The sequence below is a fragment of the Schistocerca americana genome, chromosome 8, assembly GCF_021461395.2.
Source record: "Schistocerca americana isolate TAMUIC-IGC-003095 chromosome 8, iqSchAmer2.1, whole genome shotgun sequence".
NCBI lineage: Eukaryota > Metazoa > Arthropoda > Insecta > Orthoptera > Acrididae > Schistocerca > Schistocerca americana.
In genome coordinates, this window is record NC_060126.1 from 502,172,881 (window position 1) to 502,199,858 (window position 26,978).

The 26,978-nt window shown below is 36.9% G+C and overlaps 1 protein-coding gene across 1 annotated transcript in view; it reads right to left on the bottom strand.

Moving 5' to 3' along the window:
- Nucleotides 1-19,080: 19,080 nt before the first annotated feature.
- The window catches only part of LOC124546006 (ankyrin repeat domain-containing protein 27-like), a 98,479-nt gene continuing 90,581 nt past the window's right edge, over nt 19,081-26,978 (bottom strand). Inside the window, exons 11-12 of the mRNA XM_047124977.1 lie at nt 26,128-26,272; nt 19,081-20,464 (exon numbers count right to left, since the gene is read on the bottom strand). Of these exons, the coding sequence (XP_046980933.1) occupies nt 20,454-20,464; nt 26,128-26,272 (156 nt within the window). The 3' untranslated portion in view covers nt 19,081-20,453. The remainder of the gene's footprint in view (nt 20,465-26,127; nt 26,273-26,978) is intronic.

Consider the following 26,978-nt stretch of genomic DNA (forward strand, 5'->3'; position numbering starts at 1 on the left):
TGTGAGAGAGAGAGAGAGAGAGATCTATTTTTGACGAATGCCTTACTGTCCGAAAGATATATTTGTGACAGTCCCCAAAAGGATATATTCTTCGTTCTACAAATGCATGCATTAACATTGTGAGCCAGATCACAAACTGAATGAGTAAAACATTAATACACAATACAGTAAAGTACCAGAAAAAAGTGTCATTACTTATTGATGATGTGACAACTATGGGTTAACAGATCACATTCATTGTTATTATTTGTGTGGATCTTCCTGAAGTTTCACATCCAGTGAGTCTTTTGCTTGATTTAATACAGTAATCAGGTGTAACTGCAAATGGAATTCTAAATTCTTTAGTCATCTTGTAACTGCAAATGGAATTCTAAATTCTTTAGTCATCTTGAGAATTTGGGACTCTCTTAAGATTAGTTAAAGGAGTCTTAATTATCTGTAGTTTGTGATGGTGTAACTGTGCTATATGGTGTGTGTGATGTTAATGCAAAAGAAGTTTACTTGTGTTATTTTCTGGCATTATGCCAACTGTTACCTTGAATTGCCTGCTAGTGACATGGTGAACAGCCTGGCAGGTGTGAATTGCTTCAAGAGTTTTATGGACAAACTTTATGTAATTTATTATGCTTCACTTAAGCATGCTAGGGAACTACAGGATTATGCAGTGACTCTAGACCTTCAACTTCTTAAAATTGACAGAATTTTAAGGACTTACTGAGTTGCAACTAGCTTTTGCACCATTTCTGCAGTGTGACAAAATTTGATAGTACTCATCCATCACTTTCAGGAGGCAAAAGGAGACATAAAAGATGCAAAACAGATCACTGTCTTTATGAGAGTCATTTGAGAAAAACAGTGCCATGCAAGTTTGTTCTTGATTGGGCCTTACGCTTTCTAAGAATTTAGCAAACTAGGTCTAGGTATACAAGAGTGAAATATTGACATATACAAAGTGTACATGAGGATAATATATACAGTCCAAATTTTTGAACACAGAATTGGAAACTTTAGTCCATACTACGGTATCTCTTTCCAATGTAAAGAGACCTTGAAGTTCAAAAGGACTGAACACCACAAAAATGAAAGATTCAGTCCTGCAATTAGTTCATCTGATTTTTGTAAAAGTCCAGAGGAAGTCGTTAGAAAGTGTCTGCTTGAATGTGCCAAGAATTTAGATTCCAGGTATCGACCAGAAAATCCTGAGAAGTATCTGACATTTGGTGAAGCTGAAATTAGGAAGTTAGCATGCAAATTTCATTTAAATGATGGAGAAGCAATTTGTGATTTCTATGAATATCTTCAAGAAAATAAATTTCCAAATATACTAGTTCCACTGAAACACAGTTTGGACACAATTGCAAATGTTCCAGGCATTTCTCTCAAATGAGTTTTATAGTTGCCACCTATGATTGAACATACAACTTTTGCATTGCTGTTCACAGGATGGTAGGGTCAGCCCTTACTCAGTTCAAACTTAACAAAAATGTAGAGTCATCACTGCTCCAAAGTCAGCATTCAGCAGTTGTTAGCATGAGCAAGAAACAGTCTATAAGTGATGAGTGTATGTTGGAGGATATCTTTAAATTGTGGAAGTTGCTATAATAACATCATCTTTAGGAGTACTGCCACCGTTTTGTTAAAAAAAAAATAGCTCAGGGTCCACATCTCCCTTTCTCATCTTCCACCATCATCATTTCGCTACTTTCCAGTTTGTTGTCCTCTGACCTCCACGCCCAGATAGCACATGGCCATGTGTTCCTCTCAGTACTTCTTCCCTGAGCTTAGCTGGCACCACCATATGTGGCCCTAAACTAGTTGTCTTACACAACCAGACACTGGATACATTGTACTGCAGCTGCATTGTGTACAGCTTGCATTCAGCATCAGCAGTTTATGCTGCTTGCAGCTTAGCAAGGCTGTATCAGTACCTGCAGTACAGTTACTTTTCTGCTCAAACCATCTGCATTTCCAAGCTTCTTACTCAGCTTATGCACAATTATTTACTCAAATTCACTCTCCCCAATGCCCATCTTGTCAACCTGCTGGAAAGGTCCTTCATCTCCAACAGCCACTTCAAGAGCTTATAATGGAACTAATCAATGATGCTATTTTCGTTATGTTTTGTAACTGCCAACACACATTGAGAATTTTACCACCCAGAAGACAAACATTTTTCTCAAATTAAATACTTTTGAAATGGACAAATAGTAATGTATTATTTCATTTACATTCAGATATAAAAATTTATGGTGACACAATGGAGCAAACAAGTATTATTGATTTAATCACTTTTCAAAAGTCTTAATTATTTTTCATATTTCCTAATTAATTGCCAATATTGCTATTTTTGTAATTTATTCTGGAAATATTCAAAAAGAAATAATTATATAAATGGAAATCCCTCTTGACATAGAAGAATCAATACTTTGTAAGATCTCTGTTCTTTGTATAGCTGTATCTTTGTTCTATTTCTCATCCTGCTCAATAAGTATCTCCTGACCCGGAGTTCTCGGTGACTTTTTCAAACTGTACCCATTTCCTAAACCTCTCCAGTCCTTTTCCATCACCCCTCTTCCTCCCCCTTCAACTCTTCTGCCAGAAGAAGGAGCCACTGGCTCTAACAGCTTATGTAAGTTAAACCCCTTTGTGTGTGTGTTCTCCTGCCAATGCTTAGTAAGTAGATTTTTTATCTATCCATTTATGTTATATAGTCCAAATAATAATCCACTTGTGACTGTATCAACACGGAATGGAGAATTGGGGTTAGTTTTGGATTCTAAAAATCTGAATAAATTTTTGTACAGTTAATGTGAATTCAAATAGGTGCAACATCTTATTATTTACTTAATATATGAAATCAGTATATCTGGATCCATTTTGCATCCACAAAGGAAAATATCATTCCCTGAGACTCCTGTGCCAACAAAAGAAGAAACTATACGATCATTGAGAAAGAAGATAAGTTAAACTCATCATAAACGCCATTAATACTGTAAATAATGTAAGAACCCACCTTTCCTAACTTTCAGAGTAGCTGAAGCTGGAGATAATTGATTCCAACATTATCATGGTGCACACAATATTTGTAAAATCTTTATTATTATTATTTTAAAGATTGTTTAATAGTATGAGGGCAGGAACTTACAATTGTGGTCTGCAACTGGGATACTGAAACTGGTTCGCAGCCGTAATATTGCATACTGTTATATAATATATATGTTATAGGAATTGGGACTGATGACCATAGATGTTAAGTCCCATAGTGCTCAGAGCCATTTGAACCATTGTTATAGGAATCAAGGAAAATACAATAAGCTATTTATGAGTGTATCAAAATGAAAAAGATGATTAAAGTTAGACATTTGAATAAATTTTTGTACAGGTAAAGATATCATCACAAGAAAATTTATGAATTATTATATAAATTCAAAAACATTCCAATTATGTAATCCTCAGATTTAAAGTTAAGTTTCCATTGACTTCAGAATTGAAAAAGTATACTGCTTTTCTTTACAGTGAAAAAAGTTACTAATATTGTGTGGTACCTTTCAGTCTGTCAGTCTGAACTCACCTGTGGCAGAATTCAGTAGAGCATTAGATGATTTACTTGAACAAGAACTTGTCTCTTAATTAACGGTTTATGTAAATGATGGTTTGGTTACTGGACAAAACTGGAATAAACACACTGAATGCTTCAGACCGGTATCTGAAAATCTTAGATGAGGTAGCATGAAACTACATCTACATACATAGCCCACAATCCACCATATGGTGTGTGGCGGAGGGTACCTCATACCACAACTAGCATCTTCTCTCCCTGTTCCACTCCCAAACAGAACGAGGGAAAAATGACTGCCTATATGCCTCTGTACGAGCCCTAATCTCTCTTACCTTATCTTTGTTGCCTTTCCGTGAAATATAAGTTGGCAGCAGTAAAACTGTACTGCAGTCAGCCTCAAATGCTGGTTCTCTAAATTTCCTCAGTAGCGATTCACGAAAAGAACACCTCCTTTCCTCCATAGACTCCCACCCGAGTTCCTGAAACATTTCCGTAACACTTGTGTGATGATCAAACCTACCAGTAACAAATCTAGCAGCCCGCCTCTGAATTGCTTCTACGTCCTCCCTCAATCTGACCTGATAGGGATCTCAAACGCTCGAGCAGTACTCAAGAATAGGTCGTATTAGTGTTTTATAAGCAGTCTTCTTTACAGATGAACCACATCTTCCCAAAATTCTACCAATGAACCGAAGACAACTGTCCGCCTTCCCCACAACTGCCATTACATGCTTGTCCCACTTCATATCGCTCTGCAATGTTACGCCCAAATATTAAATCGACGTGACTGTGTCAAGCGATACACTACTAATGGAGTATTCAAACATTATGGGATTCTTTTTCCTATTCATCTGCATTAATTTACATTTATCTATATTTAGAGTTAGCTGCCATTCTTTACACCAATCACAAATCCTGTCCAAGTCATCTTGTATCCTCCTACAGTCACTCAATGATGACACCTTCCCATACACCACAACATCATCAGCAAACAGCCGCACATTGCCATCCACCCTATCCAAAAGATCATTTATGTAGATAGAAAACAACAGCGGACCTACCACACTTCCCTGGGGCACTCCAGATGATACCATCACCTCCGATGAACACTCACCATCGAGGACAATGTACTGGGTTCTAATACTTAAGAAGTCTTCGAGCCACTCACATATTTGGGAACCAATCCCATATGCTCGTACCTTAGTTAGGAGTCTGCAGTGGGGTGCCGAGTCAAACACTTTCCGGAAGTCAAGGAATATGGCATCCGTCTGATACCCTTCATCCATGGTTTGCAAGATATCCTGTGAAAAAAGGGCGAGTTGCATTTTGCAGGAGTGATGCTTCCTAAAGCCGTGCTGATGCATGGACAGCAACTTCTCTGCCTCAAGGAAATTCATTATATTTGAACTGATAATATGTTTGAGAATCCTGCAACAAACCAATGTTACGGATAATGGTCTGTAATTTTGACGATCCGTCCTTCTACCCTTCTTACATACAGGCGTCACCTGCGCTTTTATCCAGTCACTTGGGACTTTACGTTGGGCATTCTCAAATGCTAAATTTAAAATTTCAGCTTTCGTTTTGCTGTCTTCCGTTGCCAGGCCAAACTGATCAGTAAGTGACTGGATGGAAGCCTTCGACCAGCTTACCGATTTTACGTAAGACCAGAATTTCCTTGGGTTTTCAGCAAGATCTTTTGCTAAGGTATGACGGTGGTGGTGGTTGTATGCTTCGTGCATTGCTCTTTTTACAGCAGCATGAATCCCTACTAACTTTTGCCTGTCCCATTCTCCCGATCTTTCTTGTGCCGCGAGTGCAACTGTCTTTGCTTCCTGAGCATTCTCCGAATTGCACTGTTAAACCACGGTGGGTCTTTTCCGTCCATAACCCACTTTTTCGGCACATACTTCTCCAATGCATGATTTACAATGTGTTTAAAATTTGCCCATAATTCTTCCACATCCATCGTACCGGAAGTAAATGTAGTCAATTCATTTACCAAGTGGGATGCTAACAACTGCTTATCTGCTCTTTCTAGTAAGAATACTCTCCTAGCCTTCTTGACTGACTTTTTAACTTTCATAACCATAGTCGTAATGACAACATCATGATCACTAATCCCTATCTCAACACTGACACCGTCGATGTGGTCTGGTCTGTTCATGGCTACCAGATCTAAAATATTTCCATTACGCGTTGGCTGTCGATTTAGCTGCTCGAGACAGTTTTCGGATAATGTGTTCAAAAGTAATTCACATGACGGCTTGTCTGTACCATCTATAATGAATCCATAGACATCCCAGTCTATACTAGGTAGGTTGAAGTCGCCTCTGACTAATATAGCATGATCCGGGACTTCTGCAATACAGAGGGTAGACTCCCTTTGAATGATTCTAGAACTGTCGCGGTGGAACCTGGTGGACGGTAATAACACCCAACAATTAACTTTATTTCTCCTACTCCTGTTAAACATGTCCAGATAACTTCACAATCACACTCTACTTCAATCTCAGTAGACACAATATTTTTGTCAACTGCAATGAAGACACCACCTCCTACGGTGTCTAATCTGTCTTTCCGATACACGTTCCAACCCTCACTAAATATTTCAGAACTTCCAATCTCAGGGTTCAGCCAGGTCTCAGCCCCGAGAATAATTTGCGCGTCACACTCTTCCTGGAGGGCAGTAAATTCAGGAACTTTATTCCGAACACTCTGAAAATTTACTGCTAATATCTTGATAGCTGAAGTGTCTTTACACTGAGCACGTCCTTCCGAACACTCTGAAAATTTACTGCTAATATCTTGATAGCTGAAGCGTCTTTACACTGAGCGCATCCCGATTTCCCTGCCTGCACGTCGACTGGTGAGTGTTCATCAGGACACCTCGCACTACTGCCTAGCCTAAAAAACCCCCTTGTGCATTTCCTGAATCTAAATAAAATTTTTAGGCCGTATTTTTACTAAAAATTGTATTTTGGCAGACTCAGAAAAAATTATAGCTATTTCAGATTTTCAGCTCCACACAGCAGAAAACATTTGAAATCTTTTTACAGTCATGCGTAAATAAGTTGCTTAAAAGAAACACGATTTGGATATGGACTAAAGAATGTCAAGAGGCTTTTAAGAATATAAAGAAAAGTAAACAACCACAACTTTTTAACAGACCTGATTTCAGTTTATTTTTGGTCCATGCACTGACAGTAGTAATTTCAACTGGGTGCACAATTATTTCTGGTACAGGAACTTGACTGAGAAATTATGCATTGTACAATTGCTTTTGCAAGTAGGACACTTTTAAGCATGAAAAAAATCTTACATGGTTGCAGAAGAAGAATTATTAGCACTTCACTGAGCATTCACAAAATTCAGAACACAGTGTATTTTCTTGGATATAAGGTGAAATTATATTCAGATCAAAAAGCGTTAAGCTATCATCAAGACTTCAGACTTTACTTTAGTATATTCACTAGATAGGTATGCAACGTACCTACAACAATTTGAGCATGAAATCAAATATATTAAAGGCTCTGACAACATTGCTGCAGATGATTTGTAAAAGATGTCATTAAGAGGAATCAATGAAATTTTTGACCAAGATGAGGAGAAAGAATTTAAAATGAGTTATATGAAAGGTATGCATGATGAAAAGTTACTAGGGATGTGTGCAACAAAGCTGGGAGAAGCTAGAAACATGAGCCCAACTGGAAATCAGCAAAAAGTGTGAGAAATTAGACAAGTATTCCCAAATATTCAAGGTAATATTTTTTAGAAGATTAGATGATGATTCTGACAGTTGAAAATTATGTAGACCAGAGGAAGATGCAGAGAGATTACTTAAATATATACATGAAAACTATGGTCATTGTGATATTCAGAAATGAATACAAAAATTACTGGAACATGGTTATAATATGACTAAAAAGGTATGAAAGGAATTGTCAACTTGTGATAAGTGTCAGCCAATCAAGGTAAATAATAGGACAAGTGAAATGTAAAACATAAGTCCCGAGAAACATATGAATTTAGCCTCTTTGGGTTTCAATGGAGCTTTGCCAAAAAGTAAATATGGACATTGTTATATTTTTTGTCATGGTAGATGTTTTCCCTAAATTTAATAAGTTGTATCCAGCCATGAAAGCTGCAAGCCAAAACATTATTTCCAAACTTGAAAAAGACTATTTCAATCTCATTGGAAAACCAACATTTATTTTACCAGACAAAGACTCATAGTTTTCGTCTAAGTGTTGGCAGTCATTTGTAGAAAGATCTGGAATCAAACATATTTTAATTTCTGTGTACAATCTATCACCAAATCCTGCAGCGAGAGGTACATGCATGAAATTGGTCATTTGTGATGCACATATTGTAGTAATATGCATCCACTTGGTATGAATATGTAAGTGATTTTGAAGACATTATGAACAGCTTACAACATCATTCTAATGTATTTTCAGATTCTGAAATTATTTGTCACAAAAAAACCTGCACGCACTATTTCTGAATTTGTAGACCTTCCAACATGTAGAATTATTCTATGATGTTTCAGGATTGCAGCTGGATCCTGTTGACTTCTTCCCACAATATTTCAGCTGGTAACCATACAGTCATCTTCAGGTGAGTGTCTGGACACTGAGATTATTTCTTATTTAAAATATGTGACAAGTCAAAACTTAACTGTCAAGTTGAAGAAGTTTTTTAATACCAACATTGGTCCATTCAAAATTCTAGAAACTCCACATCCTCATGCATATCGATTGATGTATCTGTAATGTAGGAAATGTCTTGGGCTTAGAAACATAACTTCTTTGAAATCATACAAGCTGAAGGATACTGATGATTCATAAGAGTTGAACTTAAGTGAAAAATATTCTTCAGTGGAAAAAAAGAGCTGAATGTTATGAATTTAATAAATATTGAAAAACACATTCATTTATTGTGTAACATGTGTGTGTATTACATGATTTTAATTATTTTGTCTCCAGTATGTGAATTTTATTAAAAAATGTACATGGAATCATCAGAGGAACATACTCTCTTAGTATGTTATGTGCTTGGCATGCAAAGGGCCTTGAGCTGTTGTAGCACTGTTTACTTCTTCATTTTGTGTGTTACATCTTATTCCTCTATCTATAAATCTATCAATGTTATCTCTTTTTATTATGCTATCTCCCTTCTATTTGAAAAAAAATGACATGAATGTAATTTCTCTCATGTGAATTACTGTTTGTTTATTAGTCTTTATGAATAACTCAAATATGCTTTCAGTATGACATATTTTGAATCAGTCCTGAATGTGATTAGAAAATGATTTGCTGCGATCTTTTATCATTGGTATATTTACATCAAGTCCCATGTTCATATCACTTTTATGTGTGTAAGCACATTTATATGTTCATTTTTATATCTTCCATGGATCCAGAATTGAGCTATGGACAAATTCCTACGATAAAGTTTCTTAAGCAACTGTAGGGACATAACTGCTATTGCCCATTCTGTGAATTCACAATGAGATTTTATATTGGTAGGCGGTTACCATCAGATGCTACTCATTTACATTTTTTTAGCCATACCTTCCCATATGTTTACCCTCTTACCTTATAACTGTTACTGCTCTTTCTTTATTCTTCCGTTGATGAGGTTAGTTTCAGCAGAACTTCTCCAACAACCAGTTTTCCATCTTTCTTCCCATCCTCATATTTTCAAACATCACACTGCCCTTGTAGCAGTGTCTGAACTATACTTTTCTCTTGTGTTTTTGCTGTTCGGTATGATATTTCTTTTGTAGGTAATCAGTTGTAGAATTGTAAAGTTACTCAGATTTGAATGGGCTTTTCTTTGCAAGCAAGGCTAATATTTCATGAATAATATAAAACACGTCTTGTAACAAAATGAACACACATACGTATTGCCAATGGCAACCCATCAATTTTTCTATGATTTATTATAATTAGTGCCATCTGTAAGATGGTACTAACTACTTGAGAACAAGTAATGTGGTTAAAAGCTTCTTTTAAGAACTGACAATTTTAAATTTTCATTTTATAATTTGTCTATAAAAACTTGAAAAAAGTTACAATGTCAAACTATAATAATACATCTGTGTGCAGGGTGCCTCCAGAAAGTAAGTTCCTATGACCAGTAAAGAAAACAAAAACATCACTAACAAGGAAATGGTCCAATCCACCATAGTGAAACCTACCCTGAATTCCTTTTTCCACAGGATGAACACACTGATACAGATGCTCTATCAAAAATTTAGCTGTTAAGGTCAATGCAGGTTTTTTTAAAGAATAAAAGGAAGAACAAACCATGCCAAACATGTCTCAAATTATTAATTTTTTGAATAACTTTCAGTTAATATTGACAGCTAAACTGTTGCAGTTGTATTTGTTACACAAGTTACTAGCAGAGGAAAGAAAATCAAGGCAGTCTATGATGTTACACTACAGATGACTTCCATCAAACAGGAATTTAATTTGTTGACATTAAGTATTTTATAACAATTCCTACAGCACAGTTCTTATGTTAATTTTTGAATAATGTATATTTTACTAACAATGAAACAGTTCCTTGTAATTGGCACAAAAATGTGAAGTGTGTATCGGATGATGAAAACAAACACATTTCTTACACCAGGCACACATGACAAAATATTAGCACATTCAGGCACTTCACAGAAATTACTAGTTTTATTTATACGGAACTGGCACTGAATAAGAAATGGTCATGGCCTATATTGTGCGTACTGCGCTGTGTGCCTGGCATACTTGGTCAGATTCGTAAAATGTGGTGATGCAAATTGACATTCAGAAATGACTGAAGTTTAAAAATGCTGTTCTGTTGATGAACCTGAAATGACAAAGAGCAACTGGAAATTACATTTTCTGACAATTTTCAGAGAAATGCTTGACACTATTGCAAAACTTTTTTATTGAGAGGCCGAGACACCCTATTAGTTCTGGGTGGAATCCGAATTATATTAACAGTCCTTTTATGGTTCTCCTGAAGATATTGGTGTTGTTAGTCCAGGCCAAGGGGGCCAACAAAAGCATTGAATTATTTTCTGCAAGTGGTAGGAAGATGTTTTGGATGTAACATTGAAAATTATTCTCTCCCATTTTCGAGATTGTACTGTGTAGATAATATTTTTGTAAGTAAACAGTATTTTTTTGTCCTAATTTGCCTTTATGTTCCTGAAAACAGACAAAAAGCTGCAGGAACAGTAATCCACTAATTACTGTCATTACTGTGTACAAATGAGTCATAGCATTCAGTGACTGCACAAGCGACTCTTTTTCTCCTTCAAAGCGATAAAGTGACAAAAGTGTGATTTGCACACACTACTTACACGGAAAAATGACTGACTGGCTTTACACACAGCATCTTACAAGAAAACAAGAAATTTTGTTTTCATGTCAGCTACAAATTTCTCTATAGTATTACCTATTAACAACATTTACTTGAGGTAAACTTCATGATTTTGCAACTTTATTTTCATATAATTTCCTGAATCTGTTTGTACAGGTCAAAGAAGCCTGGAAATAGGTAATGTTCATCTAACTTCTAATTCTGAGTGCCCGATCTTGTAGACCTCCCTCAGTAATAGTGCACTGAGTCCCACAAGCATACTAAATTCTTCAAACAGTTTTTCTTACACAATTATACGAGTTTCATTTTGGCGCATATTTCATATTTCTTGCAAATCTTTCTTTCATTTATACAATTCATGTTCAGATTTTACAAAATGAAACCACCTTTGCACACTGCTTAAGTTAAGCATTTTCTTCCCCTTCATTTAACCAAGAAGTTTACAGCCTTTTCTTTGTCACTGGAAGCGATTACTGCACAAGTTCACTTTGGGCTTGGAAGGTAGGCTATTTTCGTTCTGGACTTTAATTAACACAACTATCATCTTTTGAACTACAATTTATGGAATCATTTGAATTATTTCTTGTTCCTTTTAATATTTAAATTTCCACAACTTCTAGTGAAATGTCGACATAATTTGAATGAACGTCCAAGAAATTAACTAAATAAACAGGGTGGTTACTCAAACTAGCAAAAATATTCACTGAGAATTCCAGGTGTGAGGAGGAAGTTGGAAGGCAGTATCAAGGAGCTCCAGATGAATAACGGTGTGGGCGAGGAGGGGAGAGGATGGCATACCAAAATAGTGACTTTTCTTGCCTATCAGCTAAGCTATACAGCAGTCATAAGTTGTAATTGAACCACAGTTTTTAAACATCGAGCCGGCCGAAGTGGCCGTGCGGTTAAAGGCGCTGCAGTCTGGAACCGCAAGACCGCTACGGTCGCAGGTTCGAATCCTGCCTCGGGCATGGATGTTTGTGATGTCCTTAGGTCAGTTAGGTTTAACTAGTTCTAAGTTCTAGGGGACTAATGACCTCAGCAGTTGAGTCCCATAGTGCTCAGAGCCATTAAACATCGATAACTTGTATGGGATAGTATTCATACAATTAACACAATTTGAAATATTAATTATTTTAAAATTTGTGATTTATAAAACTCAATGAAATTCAATTTCAATGCTAGGTTAAAAACATAATTCCCTGAAATTTTATGAAATTCCTGAGGATTCCAAGGTTTTCCAGGAAAATCATCATCTTGAATAAATAACACATGTGTAGGTCTTGAGGAGAAATAGGTGATGTCGACTGGACACCATGTTCTTCATATTTCAACTTTGAAAAGTTGAAAACATTAATTGGATTACATATTACTGTGAAACTCTGGACCTGCACAAAGACAGACACTGTTAGCAACTACTGCTAATTATTATGAATATTAAATGAGCTGCAGATTTGAGTGAATGGCATCTGTGAACAACTGTGTCTGAGAAACTAATAATGGAACCTGAAATTCGCTCTACAAATTATGATCGCATTGTGATGTGTCATCTGTTCGCCAACGTGCCTTCAACCAAGGCTGTGTGCCCACTATATAGAGCATGCATCGTCTGCTACAGCTCCAACAGAGGTATACTTTTCTTCAGCTGCCTGGCAAGCTCTGAATTTGGCAATTTTTAACATTTAAAAAAAAAAAAAAAAAGTACTTGCAGTGTGCCCTAGCACCTAAAATTTTAACATTGTGTTTCTATCGGTGTATTCTTCCTGTACAAACAATTTCAGGCCAGGTTTCAACACGTCAGTTTGGACTATTCTGTTTTAAGTAAAAAATATTTATTGGAGTATTTACATAGTTTCACTGACTACTTCTCAATATAGTCGCCAACACTGTTGAGGCATTTATCATAACAGTGCACCATCAATTGTATGCCCATGTCACAGGTGTCTGCTGCCACTGTCTGGAACTACAAAGTCACTTTGGTCTGCATCTCAACGTCATTGTGGAAATGTTTTCCTGCTTGAAAATGATTTATGAGTTGGAACAGACAAAAGTCAATTGGAGTGAGTTTGGGGCTGTATGATGCGTGGTTTTATGATGTAGTGATAAGATGATTATGTCGGCGAAGATGAGTGACACGGTGACAAAGCTAGATATAAGCACAATAACTTGTGCTGATGAACGAGTCCATAATTCTGTAAATTTTAGATAAGTGAACATGAGTACTACTTATAAGGTGTAAATGCAGGACACCTCCTGGAATCTCAAACCTCTATACCTACGAGATGGCTTAACATAGCTGCCGAATGGGCTTGTGAGCGACATGGACTGTCAGTGTTTTGCCTAGAGATTCAGTTACATAAAAATAGACCACAAATGTGAATGGTGTGGACAAAAGTGGCTGTGGGTGATCAAATGTAAATAGTCCATTGAGAGAGAATGCAACAACGTAGGTGGGGGGGGGGGGGGGAGAGAGAGAGAGAGAGAGAGAGAGAGAGAGAGAGAGAGAGAGAGAGAGAGAGAGAGAGAGGGGGGGGGGGGGAGGGGGGGGGAGGGGGGGAGGACTGTAGACACAAATCTTGTTCTTTTGGTTGTTCAAAGGTTCAGCAAAAACCTGGAATTTGGAGAACCAAATTCTTCCAAGGCATGAAGATTTGTTGTGCATCGATTTCAGGCAAACCACAGCTAACAGAGGTAGTGACTGTTGGCCAGCCAGCTGCATAATATTGCAGTTGGCCACTGCATAATGCTGGAATGGAGTTCTGCAATACTGCAATCTACTGTAGCAGTTGGCTAGATTGCTACATGCTTAGCCTAAAGCAGTGTTCCACAGCCAACTACATGACAGGAACCAAGCTCCTGTCACAACATACTTGGCTAAGTGAAGTAAATATTTCCCCAGTACAATCAATAGCTTCATTCTGCAGGCGCTGGGCATTCATCTGGTGCAGTGACTGCACCAATCGTGTCAGATGAGTAGCCAAGCTTCTAGAGCTTCATTGAGTGGCACAATCAACTAGGTGAAGCTCCTGGTTTATGAGAAGCCATCTAATACTGATAGTTCTTGGCCTTGAACTGTTATAGTTGAGTCAAGACCTCTCAGTGGGTGCCATCACCCGACTATCAAGCCAGACTTCCCGAGTCGTGGGTTTGATTTGTAGTGTTTGCTTGCCCCTGACAGCTGCCTCAGGGTGCGGTTAGAGACACCAGCTGCGCTGTGGAGTAGATACTTGGCTTGCAATAGTCAAGCCACTGTTATGCAGTCTCAGTATTCCACTGCCTCAGTGAACTCTGTAGCTGCAGCTAGCCACAGCTAGCACCTGGGCTGCAGCTGTCAACCTACTGTATGAGAAACCTTAAATGATGAAGAATGTTTTATTAAACCAGTACTCTTGACTCTACACTCACTGTGGTACACAGCAACGCTGTTATGGGGGCCCAAGTGGCCATCCTGCAACACGGGTGTCAGTGCAGCAATCGGTACAAACACGACACTATGATGACTATTTGACACTTGAAGGCACAGCTATCACACTGCCAGACAGTTACTAAAGAACAGAGGCACTGCTGGACAGGAATAATCACAGCCAATGATGGACAACATAAAACACAGTGCAGAGTAATAGAGGTGGAGTGGCATATTAACAGCGAAACATAGTTCACATTTCACCACATTGTAAAGCAGGATAACAAACATAAATAAAGTTCATGTTTGACAAATGTCAGACACCCAACATACAGGTCAATATTGAACTCAAAGTAAGTAATATACCCTCCCATGACGCTAATGCACCTGATATTTATGCTGGCTATCAAACTGTTGAGGAGTCCTTAAGGGATATTGTTCCACTCCTATCCCAAGGTGGTTTTCAGTTCTTGCACGCTTTGGGGAGGGGTATACACTGAGATTGACGTTCATAAACAGAATGTCAAGACCTACTGCAACCATAAACAGATGGATACAATCCACAATAATCTCTTAGAATACTGCTACTGTGAAACGGTACCTTGCGCAGAGATACGCGGTAATATGCTGCCATTCTGCATAATGCCTTGAACATTCTGTGATACATAAGATGTTCCCTCTCTTTCTCTGCACAAACTTGTGACCAGCATCACTTGCACAATGAAGTTGGATTCATCAGAGAACATCACTCCGGACCACTGTTGCTGACCTCATTGATCTCTTCCTCAATGATGGTGTGGTTGAAATGGAATGGAATGCATTTAACAGGCTTCCAAGCATACAAACAAATGTTTACGGAAGACACACGTGTACCAGTAGCAGTTGCAAGGTCTGCCGCTATGTGCCTAGGAGTGAGATGTCTGTTTCTTTTTGCCACAAGGGCTAGATATCGATTCTCTTGCAGTGTGGTGGACCATCGATGACTGCCAGCATGCCTCAGCATGGCATTTCCACCTTCAGTAACCTTTCTTAATCCTAAGATGACACTTTTTGTTGCACCCATTATTGACGTGACACTGACTGGCTTTGAGCTTTCCAACTGTTCGTCCATGAATGTAAGTACTCAAATGATGTCTTGCAGACACATCGCCATACCATATGGGACATCATACTAATCCGTTCTAAAAATCCTTTGTCAAACATTACACTGCGTGAAGTGTTGTCCAATGCATACGAAGTGTTCATGGACAGGATTCGCTGCTAACAACTTATCCTGCACTCTACATTTCCTTTTACTATCATTGCAGGGTGTTCTGTAGCAATTTTCAGTTGTTCCGCAGCAACTGCCAGTTGTTTTTTAGTGTCAGTTGCTCCTTAGCAAGTGTCAAGCACTATACAGTATATACTGAAACTTCCAAGATGAATGTGGTTAAAATTGTTGAAAAATAAAAGTCGGTAGCATTACTTTGGACAAAAATCTAAATCACTTGCTGGCACTCCTCCATTCATGCACCATTTAACCTTCTAGTAAACAATATTCAATATTCCTAATATCATTGTCATTAACTTAAACATTAATGTAATAGTTTATGTACATAAAGAGGAAAAATTAAAATAAGTCAGGAAACTGTGACCGCATCATCAATTACATAATAAACAGTTCACAAATAGACCAAAATCTTCTACTTAATACTTCCAAGTTTGCCTAAATCTAATAGCTACCTGGAGCAGACAACACAGAACCTAAAATAAGTAGCACATAGGTCTCACTGGCACCTCACCTGGGAAACCATTTGCTGATCTATTGGTAGTATAAAACACGTTTGCATAAAATATAGCATACTGAAGCTTGCATGCTGACAGCACCAAACCCTTATGTATTCTCTCAAGTAAAAGGAATCTGTGGGTCATGGGGGAGTGCTCTATCTGGAGACGCATAAGCTCATCTGTGGCTCATAGGAGTAGTGGTTAAAACAAGTCCGTTGGCTTAACCACATGCAGTTTGTTGCCCAGCATTGGTAAATCATTCATTGTCATAACAGCAAGGTGATAACATTTAAGAGGATGGTACATTTTGCAAGTGCAACCTGTGCAGGTATTCCTACTTGCTTTTTCAGTTGCCTCACTTACTTGCAACCTGCAGAAGGACACCTCCATATACATGCTCTGAGGATGAAAAACAGAATCCTGAAGGGTCTTCACTTGCTTGTCTGCTAAGTCTAACAAAGTAAGGAATGTTATAGCTTGAGGGTGGCTGATATCCTCTATTCCCCTTAAGACCACCAATAACTGTGCATCGTAAACAGTATTATCACCTGGTAAAGAAATCTTGAGGACACAGCTGGAAAGATGATGTAGCAGGTGATCAAGTCGCGTTGTTTAGACCCTCATGCATATACATAAACATAATTGCTGTGCTCACCTACAATGTGGGGAAAAAACAGTTTTTCAAACAGAACCTAAGATACAGTTCTTCCTGTCATGTCAAGTTCAATGTTAACTCAAACCAACGAACACAGGGTTGTACAGCAGTACTAAAATTAACATTTGGCATACCCAAGTTAAAATGGGCTTGTATTTTTTGTATTAAATTATTGTATGCTTAAATCCAAACCCTTTACAAATCATTTCCATGTGTTTATTAGATCTGAGCAACATCTGTAACTACTGGGAAAATTCGAGGCACACTGCACATTTCAATAGTGTCACTTATGGTGCACTCACGGAGGGTCAAGAAAGCCATCTATGCACAATAAGGATAATAATGGTTGAAAGTGAACATATGTTCTTCACTTGAAGAATGGAAACATTTATTTATAAGCGCTTAAAGTTCTGTAGCTGGAATATCCAGTAATTGCCAAATACAGCAGGAATAATAACTATGTGTCATTACAGAACAGTAGATCACAGAAATCAACATTTCAACAAATTAAGGTTTTGGTGTGTCCATAAAAGACTGTATCAGTCTGGTGAAATCTGTTTATTTCAAGTTAAATAAGTTCTGTGTGTACAGTAACAGGCAATACATACATCAGGCTTAACAATGATGTGGATCTTCTCCTGTCTTTGACTTCTGCTACCAAGTTAATTGTATACAACAACACCGAAATGTCATTTTTTCCATCATGAAAGACTCATCCATGACAAATTGGGATCGAAGCCTTGATGTTGCCAGCCCTACCACCTTTTATTTTCTTGGAATTTCACTACATCATCATTTATACTAACATATTGATGGCAGTAACAGATCACTAATTAGCTTGCACTTCACCAGATTCAAGAACATCAAAGATAATTACTAATCACTAGTTAAATACCAGCTGATATTTGAAATAAATACCGGAATAAGTATACACTGAGGAGTCCTACATTAAAACTCTCAAGCTATATAAATTATTTTTGCAGAAGATTCTTTTTTATTAATTTGTTCCTCTTAAAAATGTATTTGCAATTAGTGAGCACTTTCTCTGATGCAACATCCCTAAGCTAGTCTTTCAAAAGAAAGTCTTGTACATTTTTTTAGTACTACCCTCTGCCTGAAGATTAGGCAATAAAGAATTATTGGTATGTGTATCTTGTCGACCACTGTTCATGAGTCTGGGTATTTTGACATTGGCCTCTCATTATATATATATTCCTTACTGTCATTTCTTGTTAACAATATTGGTTTATTCCCAAGAATAAGCAGCTTTCACTCGGTTAATACTCGGCAGAAATCAAACCTGCATTTGGATTGGACTTCCTTAACTCTTGTGCAAAAAGATGTGCAGTATACTGCTGCATCCATTTTCAATAAGCTACCACTCGAATTCAAAAATCTTAGCAGTAATCAATGCACTTTCAAATCGAAACTGAAGGGTTTCCTCATGGGTCACTCCTTCTATTCTGTCGAGGAGTTCCTAGAAAAATTAAGTTGATTCTTATTGTATTGTTGATTGCATTTAGTTAAACTTATGGACTGACTTTTTTATGGTTCATGAACATTTATTTTTATCTGTTATTACTTTTATGTTGTAATTTCATGTACTGACATGTTCCAAGACATTGGAGATTTGCTCCTCAATTTGGTCCTACAGAATTTGATGTGTAAATAAAATAAATAAATAAACCCTCTGGTAAACATGACTTGTTCAGAACACAATATCGCTGCTGGTCAACAACTTTGGCAGTACTGGATCCACACTGAAATGGAAACAGTTTGTGTGACATCAGCCTACCAGAGCCTCTGAAAATGTAGCAATGGTAAGAGCATCCATTCAATAACCTCCATGCTGCTGAGCTTGGGCTTTTGGACCCAAGTAAAAAGTGCAATCGAAAAGCTCTCCGAGTAGTTGTCACAGACTCGCCCTTTGAGGTTAGCTCAAATCAAGGGTATAAATTCATTGCCCCTGCACTATTGACCAACTGAAACACACAATTTGACAGGAATTGGATGCCATTCCATATGACATGATGAGCCTAGTCTAGTGATGGACATCTTGTATAGCATCCCTTGAATTAAAGGGCGCAAAAGCCTGCCCCCCCCCCCCCCCCCCCCCCCACTCTCTCACTCTCACTCTCTCTATCTCTCTCTTTTGCATTTTTTTCACTAATCTGTATGTCACCTTCATTGCTATCAGGCACAAAATACTCAAATAATTCCAATTTCTGTGAATTTTTTCACTTTTAGAATAATGAACTGAACAAATGCAATGAAATGTGAAGTTAATGAATTACACTAAATTAAAACATAGGAACAATGTCATACAGTATCTATGAAACAGCCTTTATTACATAGCAAAAATTGACAAGACATTTCAGTAAAAGTGACTCTAAAAATATTTTAAGTTTCTTTTGATGCACATACAACATTTTCATACTAAGGTGACAATACATTTGAAACTGGAGTTTATCATCACATAACTTATGATAAAATGGCATACCGGGAACGTGAATGTAGATACAAAACTGGCAAAAAGTATATGGAGAGTACCATGCTCTGAAGTTCAACACACAATGCAGAAAATACAACATGCACATTTTAGTGTAAATCAACAGTTCTGGAAACATCAAATAACATTGTATTATGACCCTGTTAATACTTGCAATACACAAAGGAACTACACTGGACAATTAGTATGTATGACAATAATAAAATGAAATGGCACATTAATCAGGTAATACTACAGCAATAGCTCACAGCCTTTAAAATAACTGATCGAAGGGAAATGTCATGATGATGAATAGCAAAGGGCATGCAATGTAAAATTTAAATTACATTATACTAAATGAAATGCCACTATATAAATGTTCATATACAATAAAATACAAAATCTAAGACTTTTTAACATCAGAGCCACTTAAATTTATTTATTTTCTCATCTTTCTCAGTTCAATTAAGCTGCAAAACACTGACATTAGTGCATACAATAATTTCACTTAACTGCACCCATCTTATAGGTGCAACAGCATATGAGGATATGAGCAAATGAACATGGAAAACAAAAATAATAATAATTATGTGAACTTGAAACTGGAAATATAAATGATCATTCAGTAGCCCTTTGTTTGTTTATAACACAATTATTGTAGAAAATATATCTGCTGTCATAATCATAGCAACATACTTTACTAAAATTACTTTCCATCAATGTTCTTTACCATTAAGATTTCTTTACATACAACAAAGTCACTTCTATGTATGACTGTTAGTAATATATGAACCCCAGAAGGGATGATAATTCCAAGCAGGAATTCCTCACTGTGTGTGTCACTACCACTGCTTTCTAAAAGTGAAGACTAATGTTTGCATGATATTGTTTAGTTCTATATTTCCTTTCTCACACACCAATGTGTATGACAAGTATTGTGAATCACATCTTAGGAAGGCAGCTAGACTATATTTATGAGCCAACATGAAGTAATATCTCAGCTTACTGCTAATGGACTAGAAAAATGTTCCCTGCACAGATTTCTTATATTGTACATAATATAAATCATAAAAAGAAAATGTTCAACAATACAACTATGCTATGCATTTGGAAATGTTTACATTCTTGGACGGGATGACAATACAGACTACCTCAGTTTTTAACAAAACCTGATCATCATTTCTGATAAGTTTATAACCATACTGTGACTTCAGCATGACCCTGCAACAAAGAAAGACAGTGAAGAATTTATTTCACACAAATGTAAGAATGAAAAGAATATGGGAAATTTTTTCTGATGAAACACTGAGAGAGCACCAGTTCATACTTACCAGTATTTTTACCATCACAAAAACATATTTAGGCAAAAATGAACTTTTGTGTAACACACCATCCAGATGGAAGTACACAACAAAGCTATTACACATCTGCCCAGAAGACAAAGCAGAACAAAAAAGAAGAGCTGAAGAGAGATTAAGGAAACAATAATTACTTACTACCTCTGATTTCACAGAAGGCACTATGCAACACTCCTAGTTTTTAACAAAATGTGTAATAATAGCAGATATGGAGAGGAGGAGAGGGGAGGGAGGTGAAAACACACACACACACACACACACACACACACACACACACACACACACACAGAGAGAGAGAGAGAGAGAGAGAGAGAGAGAGAGGAAACCTTTGTAGTCTGAAAAAGGGAGGTAATGTTGGAAACCGAGAACTGAGTTATAGTGTTTACACTATCTCTCCAGTGACAAGTGGGCACAGTCATGCACTCCATGGTCTAAAGGAAACATGCACAAATGGCTTTTAGAAGCTACTGAGTGATCATCCAGCTGTGTGCCAGGGCTTTTCTCTTTTTACCGAAAAGAAGACTCCCAAATTACGAAGGTTACCCTATTAGGACTACCAGGGGGGCACCAACTAGTTGCCTCTGATAAAAATATTAAATATAATGTTCGTCTTACTTTCTTGCTGTTATTCTACATATCCTAAGCAACTGAAATGATTGACATGCTCCACGTGATTACTGTGGCATCATATGTATTACTACTGTACTATCAAATAACAATATTGGTTCATATGGAATGACATCATATCACTTTCCTGAACAAATTTAATAAATGTTATCTTCTTTATATAAAAAGGCTCTGTATATCAGACAATGTGATAATGACAAGGTGCAAATGCCTGACGATCCTTTAACTGTAAACAGGCCTGTCAAACTGTTTAAACTTTTGAGCATCACATATGTTGATTTCATTAAACTGTTCTGGTCTTATAATTGATATGTCCAATATTTACTACCTGTCAGGTTATTTCACTTACTACAATGGAAAAAAAACTTTACATCTTGTTAAGAACAGCCTGACATGAACCAATAAAGGCACTCTACCCCTTTACCTCTTCCTCATGCACATCATCTACTGCATCATCCTACATATAATTGAATACTCAAATTGCTGATGCCGTGCACTTTCAGTAAGCTCTTGTTTCCCAATAACATTCCAACAAATCCAAAAATGAATAGCGTTTGGCAAGCTCTATGTTATAATGCACAGTGAATCAACATTAGCATTCACTAGACACTAATCTTTGATGTGAGACCATAACTAAGTAACACTACCATTTGCAAGATAACAGTATCAAGAACCTACTACTAAAAAATTGGCATAATCTGTATCACTTCAAGCAGGGGCGTTACCTTCATAGTCTTGGATGTTATTGAATTTAGCATGTGTTAAAATTCAGGAATATGTAAGAAACATGTACTTTTTTGATTTCTCAACAAAAAATAAATAAATAAATAAATAAATCCTGCCCTGAGATACAGGCCTCCAAAGGTGACACTGTGAACACTGTTTCGAAGACATGAATTTCAGAAAATTTTTTAAAATGATGTATCTCTGTAACAGTTCAAGATATCTAGTTACAGTTCTTTTATTTGAAAGATAATTGCTTTATGATTACAATGGTATCCTACATTTGGACATATCTGTCAAAGTTATTTTACTGTTGCCTTTTGAATTTTTTTAATAATTTACAGAAAAAAATTTTTTTTTTCAAAACTGCCAATCCAGAAAAGTAAGATTTTTTTCTATTGATTAGTACCATGTTGTACTATGTTCTCTGTGAACGAGAGCTTTCATTTTTAAGTTGGACAGGTTTTATTTTTAAAAATAATTTTTTTAACTTTTTACAGGGTAATGTATGTTTTCACAGAAGTTGTTTACAACAAATTTCTTTGTTGCAGATATTTCTAACACTTTGCTGTAGTTTCTTTGTCATGGTTGTTCATTGCAGGTTTATGTACTGCAGTTGTTCAGTACTAATTTGTTTAGTGAAGAGGCTTCTAAGACATCTGAGACCATCCAGTGGGTTCTGTGTTTTCATGAGGAATTTACCAGTTAACACAGTTGCAGTGTATGTTGTGAAAAGGACTGTTTGAAAGGTCTTCTGATTGGGGCCACAGGCGAGTGAAGTGTGCTGACTATTTCTATATCCATAAAAGAGAGATATATAAGACAAACAAACAAAATTGGAAATAAGTGTTCTCATTTGAAGCCTCTGTTTTAAGATGAAGATGTTTCCACTGACGACTTTTTGTGTTCTAAATGTTTTGACAGAATAATGACTTTTTGTGTTCTAAACATTTTGACAGTACAACAACAACAACAATGATAGTATCTGAACAAGGTAAAGCCTCCCATGGTGCAAACTTTGTATCAATAGAGGAATTAAATACCCTGAATTAGTCAACTACGAGGTAGGTGTTAGTACTGTTAAGAAACTGTGGTCAGAGAAGTCGAGCCATAAGCTCTATGCATCAAGAAAGTGCAGAGAAATTACTAAAGCTAAGGATGAATACACTACAGCAAAACTGACCACACTCTTCAATGTAGAAATTCCATATTCAGAAGAAAATGAACCAAAGCACTCTTGCACCTCTTGCCAGGATTTTTTCACAAATATCGATTCAGCTGTTGAATATTGTGCATCCTACAGCAAAAAGGTGCAAGTTTTAGCTATTATTCCAGAGACATTTTCAAAGCTACACAATTTTGAACCACGTTCCGTCAGTATAAAAGTACATGGTAGACAAATCAAGAAATGTGAGGTCTGTAAAAGGAGTCTTTGGAAGACCAGAGTCCTATTACGGTCATCCTGTAGAAGCAGCTCAAGTTCAAATGGTGCAGACATTTTATCTGGAAGATAAATGGGACTGTTCCTGCCAGTGTGCCAACAAAAAGACACTATAACTGTAACAGATGAAGGTCAAAAAGTTGTGAAAGAGAAGAAGTTCATGACTCACAGTATTAAAGAAACTTTTGCTATTTATAAGAGCAACTATACAACTTCACATATTGGAAGATCAAAATTTTATGCACTACGACCTAAGTGGGTAGTTCCGCACCCACCTAGAGATGTCTGCTTATGTGCATACTGCGTGAATTTTGAACTTTGTGTGGTAACATTGAAGAACTTACTGGAACACATGACATAAGACAGCTAGGTTGGGTGTGTGAAGTCATTAGCAGTCTGTGACGTAAAGTGAGAGACTTGTTTGTTTCAAGAATGTGGTGACTGCCCTGGAAAGGGAGGACGGTCTTTACAGACACTAGGCCTGGAAGACGTAGCAGATATCTTTGCAGAAATTACATATGCGACATGGGAGGAAAATAAACAAATTAAGAAAATTGTTGCCTTTGACAGTTTCATTGATGAACTTGGAAAATGGCCAGTGAAAGCAGTAACACACCAGCATCTTACAAAATTGCAACAACAACACATTGCAGAAATGGTTCAAATGACTCTAAGCACTATGGGACTTAACATCTGAGGTCATCAGTCCCATAGACTTAGAACTTATTAAACCTAACTAACCTATGGACATCACACACATCCATGCCTGAGACAGGATTCGAACCTGCGACCGTAGCAGCAGCGTGGTTCCGGACTGAAGCACCTAGAACCGCTCGGTCACAGCGGGCAGCACATTGTACAAGTGAAAGGGTTCATACAGGCTGAAGAACTATGTTTAGTGCTTCACTGTGATTTTGCTGAGAACTTGTCTGTAATTCCCCCACAAGAAGTACAAGTGTATCATTGGAGTAATGATCAGGTTTCAGTTTTTACAGGATTGACATATTTTCAAAACAAGACCACAAGTGTTTGCAGTTATAAGTGATGACACAGGACATGACTGAGACATGCTTTGCTAGCAATGCACAAAATTCTTCAACTGCAAACAGGAGCAGAGAAGATTAACATTATTTCTGATGGTGTTCCTAGTCATTTTTAAAAATCGTTACCAGCTGTTTGAATTGAGTAAGTTGCTTGTGCCAACTGACTGGGTATAAAGTGTTACTGGTCACAGGAAGGGACTTTGTGATGGTGCAGGAGGCCTACTGATGCACCATGGTAGAAAATATAATCTTTCCAGGCCAAATATGGCTGTGAATCAGAATGCTGAGGATTTTATGAGAGTTGTGAAATCTTACACATCCACAGACCTCATTCTTTTGTCCAAAGACGAAATCGAAGAATTCTGTGAGCAGTAAAAAGAAGAATCGTCCAAACTACTCCTGTGAAAGGAATTCAGTAGACACATTTTTGGGCCCAAATTGATGGTGGATTCATATTGCACGCACTTTAAAGAACACGAAAAATGAAATTTCATTTGTTCGGCCAACACCTCAGAAACAGCAGGATAATATTCAGATTCACAACCTGAGAAGGGGAATGTTGGTGACGTGTGTATGATTGTGAATGGTGGATTGCAGATATTATATACACCAGTTATGAGTTAAACGAAACTGTAGTGAAAGTAATGCTACCACATGGACCAGCTGCTGGATATAGGTTTCCAGCTGAAGGACAGCAACAACGCCATCAGGGCTCACTTCCTGTTCACAATGGTTGGTTGGTTTGTGGGATTAAAGTGACCAGACTGCGATGGTCATCAGTCCCTTGTTCACAATGTTTTGAAGATTGTTAAGTGCTCCAGTTCCTACTGGTTCAACAGGAAGGCATCACTCTATATTAAAGGAAGACACTGAAACAGTGGAACACCTTTTTACTTCATTGACTGGCTAATTTAGGTACAAAACAAAGTGCACAGAAGTTGTTTAAATTGAAATCTTTAAGTCTTTTGACCTTTCACATACATTTTAGAACTGTTTAAAATGCTTGAAAAATGAGTCTCTTGCTCATCTCTCAAAACTAAAATTATGTTAAGGTTAAGTTTTGATTTTTATGAGCCTGTTGTGTGATAATATGGTAATAAAACAGGTTTTACGTATGGCAAAAATTTCAATTGTTTATAAAACCTGTTCAACCTAAAAGTGGAAACTCTCCTTTTCAGAGAATGTAGAACTATATGGTACTAATCAACAGAAAAAACATCAAAATTTTATGGACTGGCATTTTTGGAAAAAAAAAAAAAAAAAAAAAAAAAAAAAAAATTCCATAAATTATAAAAAAAGTTCAGAATGCTATTGTAAAAGAACTTCAACAGATAAGGCCAAATGGAGAATTTTTTTGTAATCATAAAGCAATTATATTACAAATAAAAAACCCAACAAAATATCTACAACTGTTCCAGAAATACAGCACTTGAAATTTTTTTCCAAAATTCACTTCTTCACATTGGTATGCGCAGTGGTCATCTTCGGAGGGCTGTATCTCGGAGCAGAAATTTTTTTGGAGAACACAGAAAAATACTTGTTCCTTAATTAGTCCTTCATTTTAACATACGGTAAATTCAATAACATCCGAGACCATGAAGATAAGACTTTTTCCTAGCCTGCCTAAAATGATATGGACTATGCCACCAATGACTTATGATGTCAACACCTGCAAAAAATTAAATGTCTCACCTGACGATGGCATAATTTCTCGTAGCTCTCTGGTTGAAGCTTCAATCATAGCAGTCACACGCTCACGTTGCCTATCCAATGGTGACACAGGGCCACTGGTTTTTCCATCTTTATGGCGATGATTGCTATCAATTTCACTGGTAACCTGTATCACATTTTTCAAAAAAGTTAAACAACAATACTTTGCATAATCTTCCATATTCACAATATTCAAATGCTATTATTACAGCAATGCTTTATAAAAGGAGAGTAACTTTGAAGTTCGTTAGTGATGCAAGTCAATAATCATTAACTGGAGTCTCAAATTTAAAAAATTGTGTTCCTTAAATTTGCACATATTTTCATTACAATACTAGTACATAAGACAGTACAATCAAATAGCCAGTACAGTAGTTTTTCAGTGCCTAAAGAGAGTACGGGCTGGGAGAGAAGACAACAAACAAAATACACTAATATTTTATAGTGAAAGGAAAATGAAATTAATTCAGAATCCCAGCACAAGACAACCATTATATTCAAGAAAAAGTGAGAAAAGACAGTTCAACATCAAAAGGTGTTGTACTGAGAACATGCTGTATAAGACTGTTATCACTGACTAGAGAGGAATAACAGCTCACATAGAACAAACACTGTTTACAATGCTAATTATGATGAAGACAACAAAGAGACATAGAAGGATTTTGGTGTTACAAAAAAATATAAATAGCCATGTGAAAGACAGCTAAAATAACAATATAGTAGGGTATAATTGTTGGTATTAATTGCAATATTGACAAAGAATGTTTCCTCAATTCCATTTTACTACTTCTCTTTTTTTCAACTTCCTTGATTCAGTGGAATGTTGTGTATGT